The 12,876-nt window shown below is 39.2% G+C and overlaps 1 protein-coding gene across 1 annotated transcript in view; it reads left to right on the top strand.

The window, feature by feature from the left end:
* The first annotated feature begins 10,975 nt into the window (after positions 1 to 10,975).
* Positions 10,976 to 12,876, top strand: part of ar (androgen receptor) — a 125,338-nt gene continuing 123,437 nt past the window's right edge. The window contains 2 exon segments of the mRNA XM_084414355.1: positions 10,976 to 11,155; positions 11,157 to 12,511. Coding sequence (XP_084270481.1) covers positions 11,111 to 11,155; positions 11,157 to 12,511 — 1,400 coding nt within the window. The 5' untranslated portion in view covers positions 10,976 to 11,110.

Here is a 12,876-nt window from a genome sequence, read left to right as displayed (position 1 = left end):
ATCCCTGAATCTTATCTCAGCCTGTTCCTGTCCTCTTCCACTTCACACACGTTCTTATCAGAAGTGTAGATTTGCTCTGACCTCTAAAATGCGCTTTGACGTCCAAACTTATATTTAAGTCTAAGACAGATGTTGTTCTATGAAGGTGTCCCAGACAGAGTCCATAATGACAAACTTCAGACAACAGGATAGCAAAAGTACAATCTGACTGATTAGAGCAAAGAAACTTTTGTAAATATCACACCGAAGTGCTTGAATTTTTAGGACCATGCCTAAATGAAGGCATGTATGCTTGTCTGAGCATACATTCCAGCCAGATGATCAGACAGTATAGCTGCTCACATCTCAGCCTGTCTGACAGACATTTCTTGCTGGATGAAGGACCACCACCTTCAACACCACCTTAACAAAATTTATTGTGGTCTCAGCTAACCCAATACTTCCTCTCAACATCTCCATTCAGCTAAGTTCGACAACCATAACTCTATCAAGAGGTGCGTTTCCCAAAAGCATCGTTAGCCAACTATGGTCGCAAGTTTGGAGGACAGACAGGAACCTTTCACAGACCACATTGCTAGAACTGCCCGGTCCTGCAGATTTGCCTTATACAACATTAGGCGCTTCTTATCGGAGCATGCTACACAACTCCTTGTCCAAGCTGTTGTTCTATCTAGATTGGACTATTGTAATGCTCTTTTGGCAGGCCCCTGCAGCTGATCCAGAATGCTGCAGCAAGAGTGGTCTTTATTGAGCTGAACAGAGCGCACATCACACCTCTCCTCATAAAATTGCACTGGTTGCCAATTGCCCCTCGCATCAAATTCAAGGCACTGATGTTTGCCTACAGAAACAACCACTGACTCTGCATCCCTATACATAAACTCACTACTTCAGACTTATGTGCTAGAACAGGCAATGTAATACGCGTGTGTGTGAACTGCGCCTTGTGGTGTCATCCCAAAGAGGCACAAAATCACTTTCACAGACCTTTACCTTGACAGTTCCAAGCTGGTGGAATGACCTGAGCTCAACCCAAACTGCTGAGTCTTTTGCCATTTTCAAGAAACGGCTGAAGACGCTTTGTTTTTTTTAACACTTGACTTGACCCATTAATTCTAACACTAATTATTCTATTCTATTTCTATTATATCTATTTATTTATTTAAAAAAACTTGCTACCTTGTACTGTGCTAGACTAACTTGGACTAGTCACAGCACTATTGTTGCCCTGTTGTTAGTTGGATTGCTTCTATTGTTCTCCGCTTTTGTAAGTCGCTTTGGATAAAAGTGTCTGCTAAATGATTAAATGTAATGCAATGTAATATGTGTGTGTGTGTGTGTGTGTGTGTGTGTGTGTGTGTGTGTGTGTGTGTGTAAGTGGGAGTGGGAGTTTTAAATATGAAGGCCGTAGAGAAGAGCCAGAATCAGGAATAGTTCAGATAAGAAAACTTCAACCACCTGGAGAGAAAGACGTCTGAAGACCTAGTTATGAATCTTAACTATTAGTACAGTTACAAGGGCATATTAAAATATAAGTGGCATGAATATGAAAGCTTATTTATCCTTGATGACGGTAGTTGATGCGGCCGCAGGGACATCTCCATGCACCTGCTGTTGACAGAGGAAAAACTATGAAAAGTGGCTTAAGAGCCCCGAAAAACATCAGCGTTACTCACAGAACTAGAGTCTTCCTCGAGGGATTTGCCTCAGACCAGCAGAATAGACATAATGAGCAAAACAACATTGAACAAAAAAGGACCATAAAGAAAACATACTTTTATTTTTACTATGCATTTTACTATGCTGCTTTTTCTCTCTCTCAATAACTGACTTCCAAACCTGACTTTCTTTCTTCTGTGCACAAAAGAAGATGTAAAAAAAAAATTGGTCCACACAATGAAAGTCAATAGGGTCCGATGTTATTTTGGACCCCACTTTCAAAAACAGTTGAAACAAATATCTTATTTTATATTCCACAGAGGAAAAAAATTCATACAAGTTTTGAACAACATGAGGGTGAGGAAGAATTGATGCAAGAATTGAGTGTGAATTTCCACCACTAAATGTGTTGTCTTGATTCACATAATGACAGTGATTAGTTGCTTATCATTATAGACACAATTTCCATTGCGCACTTTGAAGAGATTTCATGTGTAGGCCATTTTTACTTGAGTGTTACTCACTTGAACCTTTCAATTGACATATCTTCAAGGTATAAACGTTAAAAAAAAAAAAACCATCCAATTATATAAAACCTTGGATTCTGTTATACAAACATTAAATAAAATCCCAAATGGACATATAAAACCTCAGTCTTGATCGGTGTCTGCCCCAGAAACAACTGAACTTATGAACTTCAATCAGATATGACTCTGCTGGTTTATTTTGGAAGCAGAGAAAGTAAAAACATGCCAAATTGTCCTTGAGCTCAGTCCATATCAAAAACAGGTTATTTTTAGAAATACATAAATTTGTCAGTGCTATAGCGTTTTGCAGGTGTGCTGTTGTCTTTTAACCAGTGTTACGGAACTGAAACGTTTTATTAACTGAAAAGTTTGACTTGTCAAAATGTGACAATTGTGGCCAACACATCATACATTTTAATAGGATGAGATCAACAGAAAGAAAAGAAAACCTGATGACCGTAAAGCTCCAATGATATAAAATTAAAACAGCCGTTACGTGACCAGATTGTGGAAATTTTGCATTGGTTGCAGAGCTTTAATGATTGAACAGTTGTGCAAGCTGAAAAACACACAAAAAAGTTAACTTGCAGGTGTATTGCTGCTTTGTGAGGAAATTGTTCAACTCTTATTCAGAGGAGTTGTTGTACTCCAACTAAGCAACAACAAATGGCATGACATGATGTGTGAGCCGAGCTTACGCCAATAACTTCCACTGACCACAGAGCAGGCAGAATATAAACAGTCACTTACCTCACCCGCTCTGACAGTACATGAATCAAAGCCAGAAAGGTTGAAGTGATTACACTCTGGCACATGGGAAAAATTTAGAGAATGTCTGCTGACTTTAGAGAGGGATGAGTGATATGATGATCAAGTGAAATGAAGACTGTATATAAAAATTGTTATAATTTAATTATTTAAAGGGGTCATATAATGCCATTTTTGTACAAGTTAATATGATTCTTTAGGGTCTAAATGAAAAGTTTGTAATATACTTTAATTAAAAATTCTCATTGTAAAAAAAGACGCCATTCTGCTCCAGCGTATCAACAATGGCGGACTATGATGACAGCTCGCTCAGGGCAGGTCTGTTTTGAAACGCTGCTGTCAATTAACAATCGTGGGAGGGGCGTCCGACTGTGTGACGTCACACGGTCAGACGGCTCGATTTGAGACAGGGGAAAACATATAAGGAAAAACACACTGGATGGATTTTTATCATGATGGTTGTGTACAGGCACTGCCAACACACATTTCAGCACAATCAACTTGTAAAAGTGCATGTGACCCCTTTAAGCAGAAGGCCATTCATTTTTTAGGCCTCGTACACACATGCTCTTACACACGGGATGCACATAATGAAACACCCAGCCTCATTGACTAGTGCAGACCACATCTCCCTGACAGATGTTAAATCTCATTTGTTGGCATGGCATTGACACCACAGAAAATTCTATACTTATGCAGCTTGTTAGGGTCTCGATTTGTCTCTCAGTCTGCGTAATTATCTCTCTTTTCCTCTCTGTGACTAGATTGGAATGTGTAAGTGTTTTCTTGTAAATGAAAGCTTGACAAAGGGAGAGTTGTGTATCATGTGTCTTTTGTTCTTTACTCCTTTCTCTGTTAAAAAGTCTTAAACATGCAGTTTTTAGACACAGAGCCATAGATGGAAAAATATCAAACCCTCCCCTTTGTGCTCTTTTTGTAACCTTAAATAAAAAAATGGAGACTTCGACTACACGCCTTGAGAAACATTGCTGTACTTTTTCTCTTGCACTCACACTCACTTAATGATGTTTTATTAACAAAGTTCAGGAGGAACACATTCAAATGATCTATCCAATCAGACCGAGAGGAGGCCTATATACATAGCCGACTCACCATATGTTCCTCAACAGTTTTCTGCATCCCTCCATTACCCTGTCTCCTCACTCTCGGCTGGTTACTACCCCAGCCAGGGATACGGGGGAGTCCTCTGGGTTTGGAGCAAATTCCGAGCTCTGAGCCCTCTACTCGGACAGCAGCCAAATACACATTCTCTTTACTCTGATTATTTGTAGGTGTGAACTTGTGAAACTTTCCAAAGTTCTCTTCAGTTATAAATGTGTATGTAAAAATGCACTCTTATAAATAAAGATTCCAAAACAGTGGTTTTAGCATTGATGCCTAATAACTGTTTTTCAGTCAACAGCTCTTAAAAGAATGATTTTATTGTTTGTTTGTTTTTTAAAATGTGAAGAAAATGTTAACCCTCTGGTGTTGTTCGGTCATTTTAGATCCCCCAAAAAAGATAATGTACTTGATTTCAAAAAGCTAAATGGTTGTAAAAACAAAATAGCCATACTTGTGTTGTTTGGGTTCAAAATCCACCACCATTAAAAGAAAACTCTGGTCAATTTTAACATTGAGCTCATTTTTTTGTACATTTGGAGTGCTGTTAATACAGAGAACAACGACAAAAATCGGTGTTGCCTACACCGTGTTATCCTCTTTTTAAAATTTGCACCCTGTTGACTTCAATGGGGCAATGTTTAAACCTGCTTTTAGCCTAATACCTGTATTTACATCCTGTTTTCGGTCGAAGTCCAAAGTAGTCGATTGCCGAGTTCACGCCCATAGGTTTAGTTACCTATGATCACGCGCGTGAACTCGGCAATCGACTACTTTGGACTTCGACCGAAAACAGGATGTAAATACAGGTATTTGCGCTGGCTTAAATAACATCATTTTTATTCTTATCTTTCTCATCTACTGCAGTCAGATTCACTTGTGTTCACTCTGAAGGAATCACTCAAATTGGCTGTTCACTTGTAATGACACATCAAGGATATTAAGAGGCTAAAAGCAGGTTTAAACATTGCCCCATTGAAGTCAACAGGGTGTAAATTTTAAAAAGAGGATAACACGATGTAGGCAACACCGATTTTTGTCGTTGTTCTCTGTATTGACAGCACTCCAAATGTACAAAAAAATGAAATTTTTCATCTAGATGAATTGTCTGTAGCCTTAAAAAATGTAATGTGGTGCGACCATGATTTATCTTAAAATTAATTTATTTCCTTAACATGCTTTTCTTTTTTTTTCTTTTTTTACAAGTTCTTAGTAATTAAAGTGTTTAGAAACCAAGTATTTGCATTTATTTTGAGTTTCTCATTTTTTGTTCTATAATTTCTGAGTTGCCTTCTTAAATCTAGTTAACAGACTTATTTATTTTTCCTGCAAATCACATAAAACTGATACAAATGTTTTAAAAATATAATTTACTAAAACATACTGTATCAGTGATTCATATTTCAGCCACAGAAATAAGATATTTTATTTTAAATTTAATACAGTGATTGCTTTTATTGGTCGCACCACATGATGAGTGGTCGCTCCAAATGACACGAAGACCTTATATAGTTAAAAATCTATTTAAAGAGATAAATGAACAATATATTTGATTTAAAAAATGTTTTATTTAAACCTGATTTTATACAAATTTCACAGAATTTTCCTGAACAAACATTTTATAAAAAAATGTTTTTATAAAAAAAAAAAAAAAATCACATCACAAACACAAGTCAAGTGCGACATTTCATTTAACTTGACTAACTTAACAAACAATGATGTTATAGATACAAATTATTTCATAAAAGTATTGTATACAGGTAACATTTGGGGTCAATCGTTTTTTTAAAGTAATTAATACTTTTACTAATCAAGGACACATTCAGTTGCTAAAAAGTGACAGTAAAGATATTTAGGTTATAATGTTACGAAAGATTCTATTTCAAATAAATGCTGTTCTTTTGAACTTTCTATTCATCAAATAATCCTGACATATAAAATGTATCACAGTTTCCACAAAAATATAAACATTGATAATAATCAGAAATGTTTCTTGAGCAGCAAATCATTAGTGACCCTGGATCACAAAACCAGTCACAAGTCGCACAGGGTATATTTGTGGCAATAGCCAACAATACATTGCATGGGTCAAAATTATCGATTTGTCTTTTATTCCAAAAATCATTAGGATATTAAATAAAGATCATGTTTCATATTTTGTACATGTCCTACCATAAATATATAAAACATCTATTTTTGTGAGTGAATATAGCAATATTGCAAACATAAATGGACAACTTTAAAGGCGATTTTCTCAATATTTAGATTTTTTTGCACCCTCAGATTCCAGATTTTCAGTTGTATCGGCCAAATATTGTTCTATCTTAACAAATCATACATCAATGGAAAGCTTATTTATTCAACTTTCATATGATGTATAAATGTCAATTTAAAAAAATTGACCCATGTGACTGGTTTTGTGGTCCAGAGTTAGGGCCTGAAGGATCTTGTGACACTGAAGACTGGATTAACGATGCTGAAAATTCAGCTTTGATCCCAGGAATAGAACAGTTTATATTCTATATATTCACACAGAAAACATATATTTTAAACTGTAATAATATTTTCTCTTCTCCTAACAAGGTACTCCGCTCTTGCTGCAAGGTCAGATTTTTTTCGCTTGGCAGTGAGTTTTTAGTTTAGATTTAAAATTAGAAAGTGTTTGAGCAGTTCTAACACACAGTTGAAGGCTATTCCACAGTTTAGGGGCAACAACAGAAAAGCCCGATCCACTCCGAATTTCAGTCTTGTCCTAGGAACGGTCAGCAGCCTCTATTCAGAAGATCTGGGAGATCTCGATGGGTTATGTCTTGCGACAATATTGGCCTATTTACTTAGTATAGGTGGTGAAATGTAGAAAGAGAGAGATTGCCTCATTTATCAGAATATGTAAGGTAAGCGTTGGACTGGTCCTTGGGGATGAAGGAACACCAGCAACCTCAAAAACTGCTTTATAGGCACTTAAAAACATACGCACATTCACCTTAGTGGCTCTTTACTGTCTGTCTGCTATCAGTTTATAATGCAAAATTTAATCTGACCTATAAGGAGTTTCAATTAAATGTTTTTTTCACTTATATCACAGAGCACAAAACAAACACAGACTTTTATCAAATCACTTAAATTAATTCTCCTGGTAAAATAAGTGTTTATTTGATCTATAAAGTTGTTTAAATTTACAACTGTTTTAGGGTTTTAGATGTTAAGTTATTATTGCAACAAATTGTAATTTGGATTTTTTTTTTTCCCACATTAAAATCCAGCATATTCTTTATGTCTGTGTTAAACAGTGTATTTTAAAGTTTATTGATTGGTCCCTGTAGCAAGCAGGACGAGGCCAAGGTCCATGAAAGAACGGCGACGCCGGTGAGCGCCACCTGCGTGCTGCAGTGGTCTCGTATCTCTCATGGAGGAGCTTCGGAAGCATAAGGAGCGACGACAGTGAAGGATGAGAGAGGACCAGGCCTGGACTGTGCGTTGTGTTTATGTTTTATAATGTGTGTGCAGCAGTCGTCAGCAGTGTTGGGGAAAGTAACTTTGAAAAGTAATGTATTGTGTTACTCCCTTAAAAAGTAACTAATTGCGCTTCTGTTACTTTTTTTTTAGAAAAGTAATTTGTTACGTTACTTTTTTCACCTGGGCTGGGCTTGTTTTTTTTTATAACAAAAAAGTTAGATTTTTGGCCGAATGTAAAGTGCATTTCAAATTTAATTTCAAACCAAGAGTGAAATGAATAAGCCTCGGGCTGAAGGAAATGCAAATTCACGCGTGTACAGTAGAGGACGTAGCTCAAGCAAACCTTTAAGCTGTGCTGCCATTCTGGATAACGGAAGAATAGGATGCAGGAGAAAAAAAGTTTAACACTTACTTGAAAAAAAAAAAAAAAACGAAATAGAATAAATAAATCTAATTTTAAAAAAAAATGCACGCTCACATTTAGTCTAGAACTACAATAACCATCATGTTTAAACACAATGCCTTATGTAATGTTGAGGCAGGAATGAAGCAGAGAGAGAATCTGCTTGCAAGCGCTACTTTAATGAAACAAACAAATCCAGGGCAAACAATGGAACACGGAACTCAGGACAGGAACATGGAACATGGAAACAGCTACAACAAACAACAACTGAAGCACAGAGGTTTAAATAGACAGGCAAACAAGCTAAACAAGATAACAAGGGGGTGTGGTTAATCAGAAACACCTGGGTAGACTAATAAACAAGAAAAACTACAAAGGACTACAAAACATGGCACAGGACAGGAAATAACAAAAGTCCACACAAGACAGGAATCATGACACCTTATTTGTACTTATTCGTTACTTATTTGAAAAAGTAACTCAGATATTTTGTTGAAATGTTTTAAATGCGTTACTTTACTAGATACTTGGGGAAAAAGTCTGATTATATAACTCAAGTTACTTGTTACTTATGTTTGTGAACGTTCGCCGGTTCCCGCCTCTTTGTTCTCACAACAACTAACTTCATTACAGTCCCTTTCACTTCTGGTGCCTCACTGTAACCAAGAATTTTAATAAAAAAAAATTTTTAAAAAAGGAGGGACTAGTTGAAATAGATTTTTGTGGTAATCAACCCCTGACACATGTGCTGTTTAACTTGTAGGGGCCTACAGAATCTGGAATATTCTTTTAACATAATATTAGCAGGTCTACATAACCTTCAAACCTATTTCAGATAAATAGAAGATTTCTTTTTAAACAGAATAAATGGTATGCACTTTGCCGTAATGCTTAGAGTATATGTGGAATTTCAGTTACTAAGCAACAGGTGCTACACACACATGCGGACACGCACTCGAGCGGATGGGATAGAGCAAAAAGAAGCGAGGGATTGGTAGAACGCCGATTCCTAATGATAAATAAAAAATGTGATGATGAGACACGATAAACAAAAACCATTTCAGACTCAACTGATAAACAACACAACAGAGCACTTTCCCTTCAGTTAAGCCAATCTCAGGCCAAAACCGAACCGAACCGAACAACAGCCCTCTCAACTTCCATCCCTTATTTTGGATTCTGATCAATTCATTCTGAATAAGCCATTCTCAATAACCTCAAAGACTTCACTACATCATTCCTCATTCAAATCAAACAGCGCTCATGACAATTCAGGGCTGCGAATGCATATCCTTTATCTGCATTGCATAGGCTACGTGGCACGCTCGTCGCTTATGTGAAGGCTTCTCTTAGCTCTTGCTTAAAGGGCATCGTTTATGCAAGGAAATCATTTTGTGTGACAACATTTGACATGAGACCTTTGTTGCAATGTGATCAATTTTGAGACAGCTGACAACAGGAATTAATAATGAATAGCCTTATTTCACTGAGGACCATAACATCCCCTGAACCTTCTGACAAATAAAACAATAAAGGTCACAAGAAGTTACAGTGAATAAAAGGGTTATTAAGAAATGTCCTTGCCTTTGCAGTCAAATAAGTTCTAGGATTATAATAATATATTACTTGTAGTAGCCTACAATGGTCTTTTGATTAAACCGGTCCTCTTGGCTGGATGTGAATGAGAAGCCACCTCAGGACCCCACAGTTGCATTACCCTTCAGTAAGATATAATTATTGTCATGTTAAGTTGCTCATCTTCTGAATGAAAATGTGAGTGATGCCTTGCCTTTATCAAAGGAACAACAGTCCAAATAAAAAGATAGTGATTTCATGGATTTATAGGATGCAAAGTTAATTTATCCAACACATTCTGACTCTTTCTCTTCTCATTTTATTGAGTCAGTCACATTTCCCATTTTTCAAATTCCCATCTCAATTGAAAAATGCACATCCTCTCTGATGCCATTTGAAATGTTTACAATACTAAATTATCCTAATTAATTCAATTCTGTATTCTAATAAAACTGCCCGTTAAAAAAAAACACATAAAATAATTTCATGTGATTTCATATTTAATTTAATTGACATTAAAAGTCCAGACAGGAACATTTACTGCAGCAAGGTTAAATACTGCCATCTCCTTAAAAAAAATAATAATAAAAAAAATAGCCAACAATCTATTTTGCTCTTAAAGTGGCTTATTTTGTGGATTTAACAGTCCCATTGTGGATTTAGTGTGTGCTAGTAATAAAGCCCCCACCCCCCCCCCCCCCCACCCCCCATAAAGTGCGCACGTCCCCCCATTCTCATAGAGCACTGTGGAACTCATTGATTTCATTGTAGCCTATTTTTCACCTATTTTAAACCTATGATATTTATAGGCCATACATCATCAGTGTTTTATTTTAATACTTTTAAAGTGAGTTGGGATCCCCTGATCTTATTTGCAGTGAGCTCTTATTTGGGCTACCCGTATAGGCTAACTGCCGCCGTTCCTGTGACTGTATTATTTAGTCCTGACAGTTAAAGCGCTCAAGCACTTTCCAGAGGAAACTCTCCGTAAAATTACTGCTTACCCCGACAAAACACCGTGACACAGCAATATTACCTGCGAATGTGCCCAGGAGAGTACCTGACAAGAGAAAAAAAGGGCTGCAATTACTTAAAAGAGGAAAGTGTAGGCTGTCATGATGCGCCCAGAGTACTGTAGCAACAGCTGCTTCGGCTCGGATTGATGACTAAAAACAGACAGCGCAAAATCTTATCGCTTGTTCTCAAGACGGAAAACTAAACGAGCAGCGAAGAGAAATTCCCACCCCCGGGCCCCGGACTCCGGACTGGTTCACTTTCTCATCCGCTCAGTTATGGGGAAGACGTGTCTGACTTGACGCTCTGAAGATCGGATGCCCCAAACGGTTGTTGCCGTGCATTTTCGGATAACTTTTCTCGTTGACGTTTAAGAGCCGCCTATGCGTGTCCTCTGCGATTACACGAGCGTTCGTTTGATTATTTTTTGCTTACACACTCTCGCCCTGCGCAGCTCATTCTTGTCTGTCTGACTGGAACTTTTTCTAAGTATTTCGTCGATGAACTTGTTGCGGTGAGTCACCTTTAAACCCTCACGGGTTGTGTGTTGTACTGTTTCTAGACTATTGAGATTTCGTTCGGGTTAATGAACGCTTGCGAGTCCCCAGACGCAGTTTTTCACGGATCTTACCCAAAGCGTTTTTCAAAACGTGCGCGTCAAGAGAGCGAGTAACACCGAGAGTTTGGACATTTCTAGCTCCAAGAAGTGCGGCTTCCTGCAGACCGCGTCGAGGGACATGCGTTTAAGCAAGCTGTCCCCCCGCAGAGGAATAATATGCTGCCCCGAAAAAGAGTGCGAGAGTACGAGTTCGGTGATACAGGCAGCGGCAAGCCGTATTCATTTTCTCAAGAGTTCAACAGCCAGCAAAAGCGACACATCTCTGTCTTCTAGCGGCTCGGGCCGCGCAGACGCCACCGAAAGCAGCGGCAGTCGCGCAGGTTTCCTTCGGGGCGCGGAGAGCGGACAGAAGGGCTACGGTGCAGCAGAAGTTCACAAGCGCGAGTTGGGTTTGGGCCGTGACGCAAGTGTGGCGAGTAGTAGTCGCGCATGCAGCAGCAGCACCATTTCAGAGACAGCGCGAGAGCTGTGCAGAGCCGTGTCCGTGTCTTTGGGCTTAGCTATGGAGTCCAGCGAACTAGGCGAGATGGGACCGCACCATGCACCGCCACCACCGCCCCTGACCACTGAAAGTAGTAGTGATGAAATGTATTTGCCTTTGCTCGACTGCTCAGTGAGCGAACCTGAGGAAGGAGCGAAAGACAGAGAGTACGCTCTCGCTACGGGACAGAGAGACAGAGGCTCAGAGCTGCGAGGCAGGGACAAAGTGCTCGGGATGTTTAAAAGTGGCGACCTAGCAGGTGAGGTGACAACCTTGCAGTACAGCAACGCGTCTAGATCACACTTAACATCAGGTGTGCAGGAGGTGCATGAGTTCGCCAGCATGTCCGGGGACATTGCCAACCTGAGTTCAGGAGGTACGGCAGCGAGGACAGCACCGGATATGGACGCGACGCACGCGGCTTCGTGCCAGTTCGAACAACTGTTGCCCGCGAGCATGGCCCATTTCGTCCACCCGGAGTTCGAAAACAGACCGAGCCAAAGCTTCGCGAAGCCGTCGGCGATGTCCGGGGAGTTTACGGGGCCTGTGGAGAATTACGTGAATCACTATAACGCCAAAATTAAGGCAGAGATGATGCCCCGTGAACTGAATGACACCTGGGCGTACCCGCATAGGTACGCTGATGACTCTAACGGCCAGTACGGGCCTCCAAAACAGAGGACCACTTACGCTACTGGCCATGAAACGCCGTTTATTTGTAACCCATACGAGTACGGCCAAAGCGGGTCTCTGGTTGCGCGGGAGCGACCTCCGTCCGAACAGTGGTACCCGGTCGGGATGTTGGCCCGTCCCCCGTACCCTAACGTGCCCCGCGTAAAAAACGAGGTGGGCGAATGGCTGGATGTAACATCGTTAACAGATGGCAGGTAAGAAGGGGAACTGCTTTTCCTTTTTCTTTGGCTACAACCAGTCACTTTGTTGAGAAAGTTAATAAATAGCACATACACAGACAATGAATGGCGTTTGAACTATAAAATAAAATAACACGTGCCCCGCAATGCGACCGTATAGAGGACAATTAAAGAGTTAGTCCGACTTGTAGAAATTATTTATAATATTTATTTGAAGTTGATAAATTAACACATAACCGAAATGATCAAGAAATAATGCACGTGTTGTATGGGCATTTTGAAAAACTTAATTGGAGGACATATAATTAAGTTGTTTAGGGACTTTCAACCTGTACAAACCCAGGGACCCAGGGACCACAGTATGAAAAGCTTTCTTTTTT

This window comes from Rutilus rutilus (assembly GCF_951802725.1).
Source record: "Rutilus rutilus genome assembly, chromosome: 7".
NCBI classification, from domain to species: Eukaryota; Metazoa; Chordata; class Actinopteri; order Cypriniformes; family Leuciscidae; genus Rutilus; species Rutilus rutilus.
This window is presented reverse-complemented; position numbering and strand designations above follow the sequence as displayed.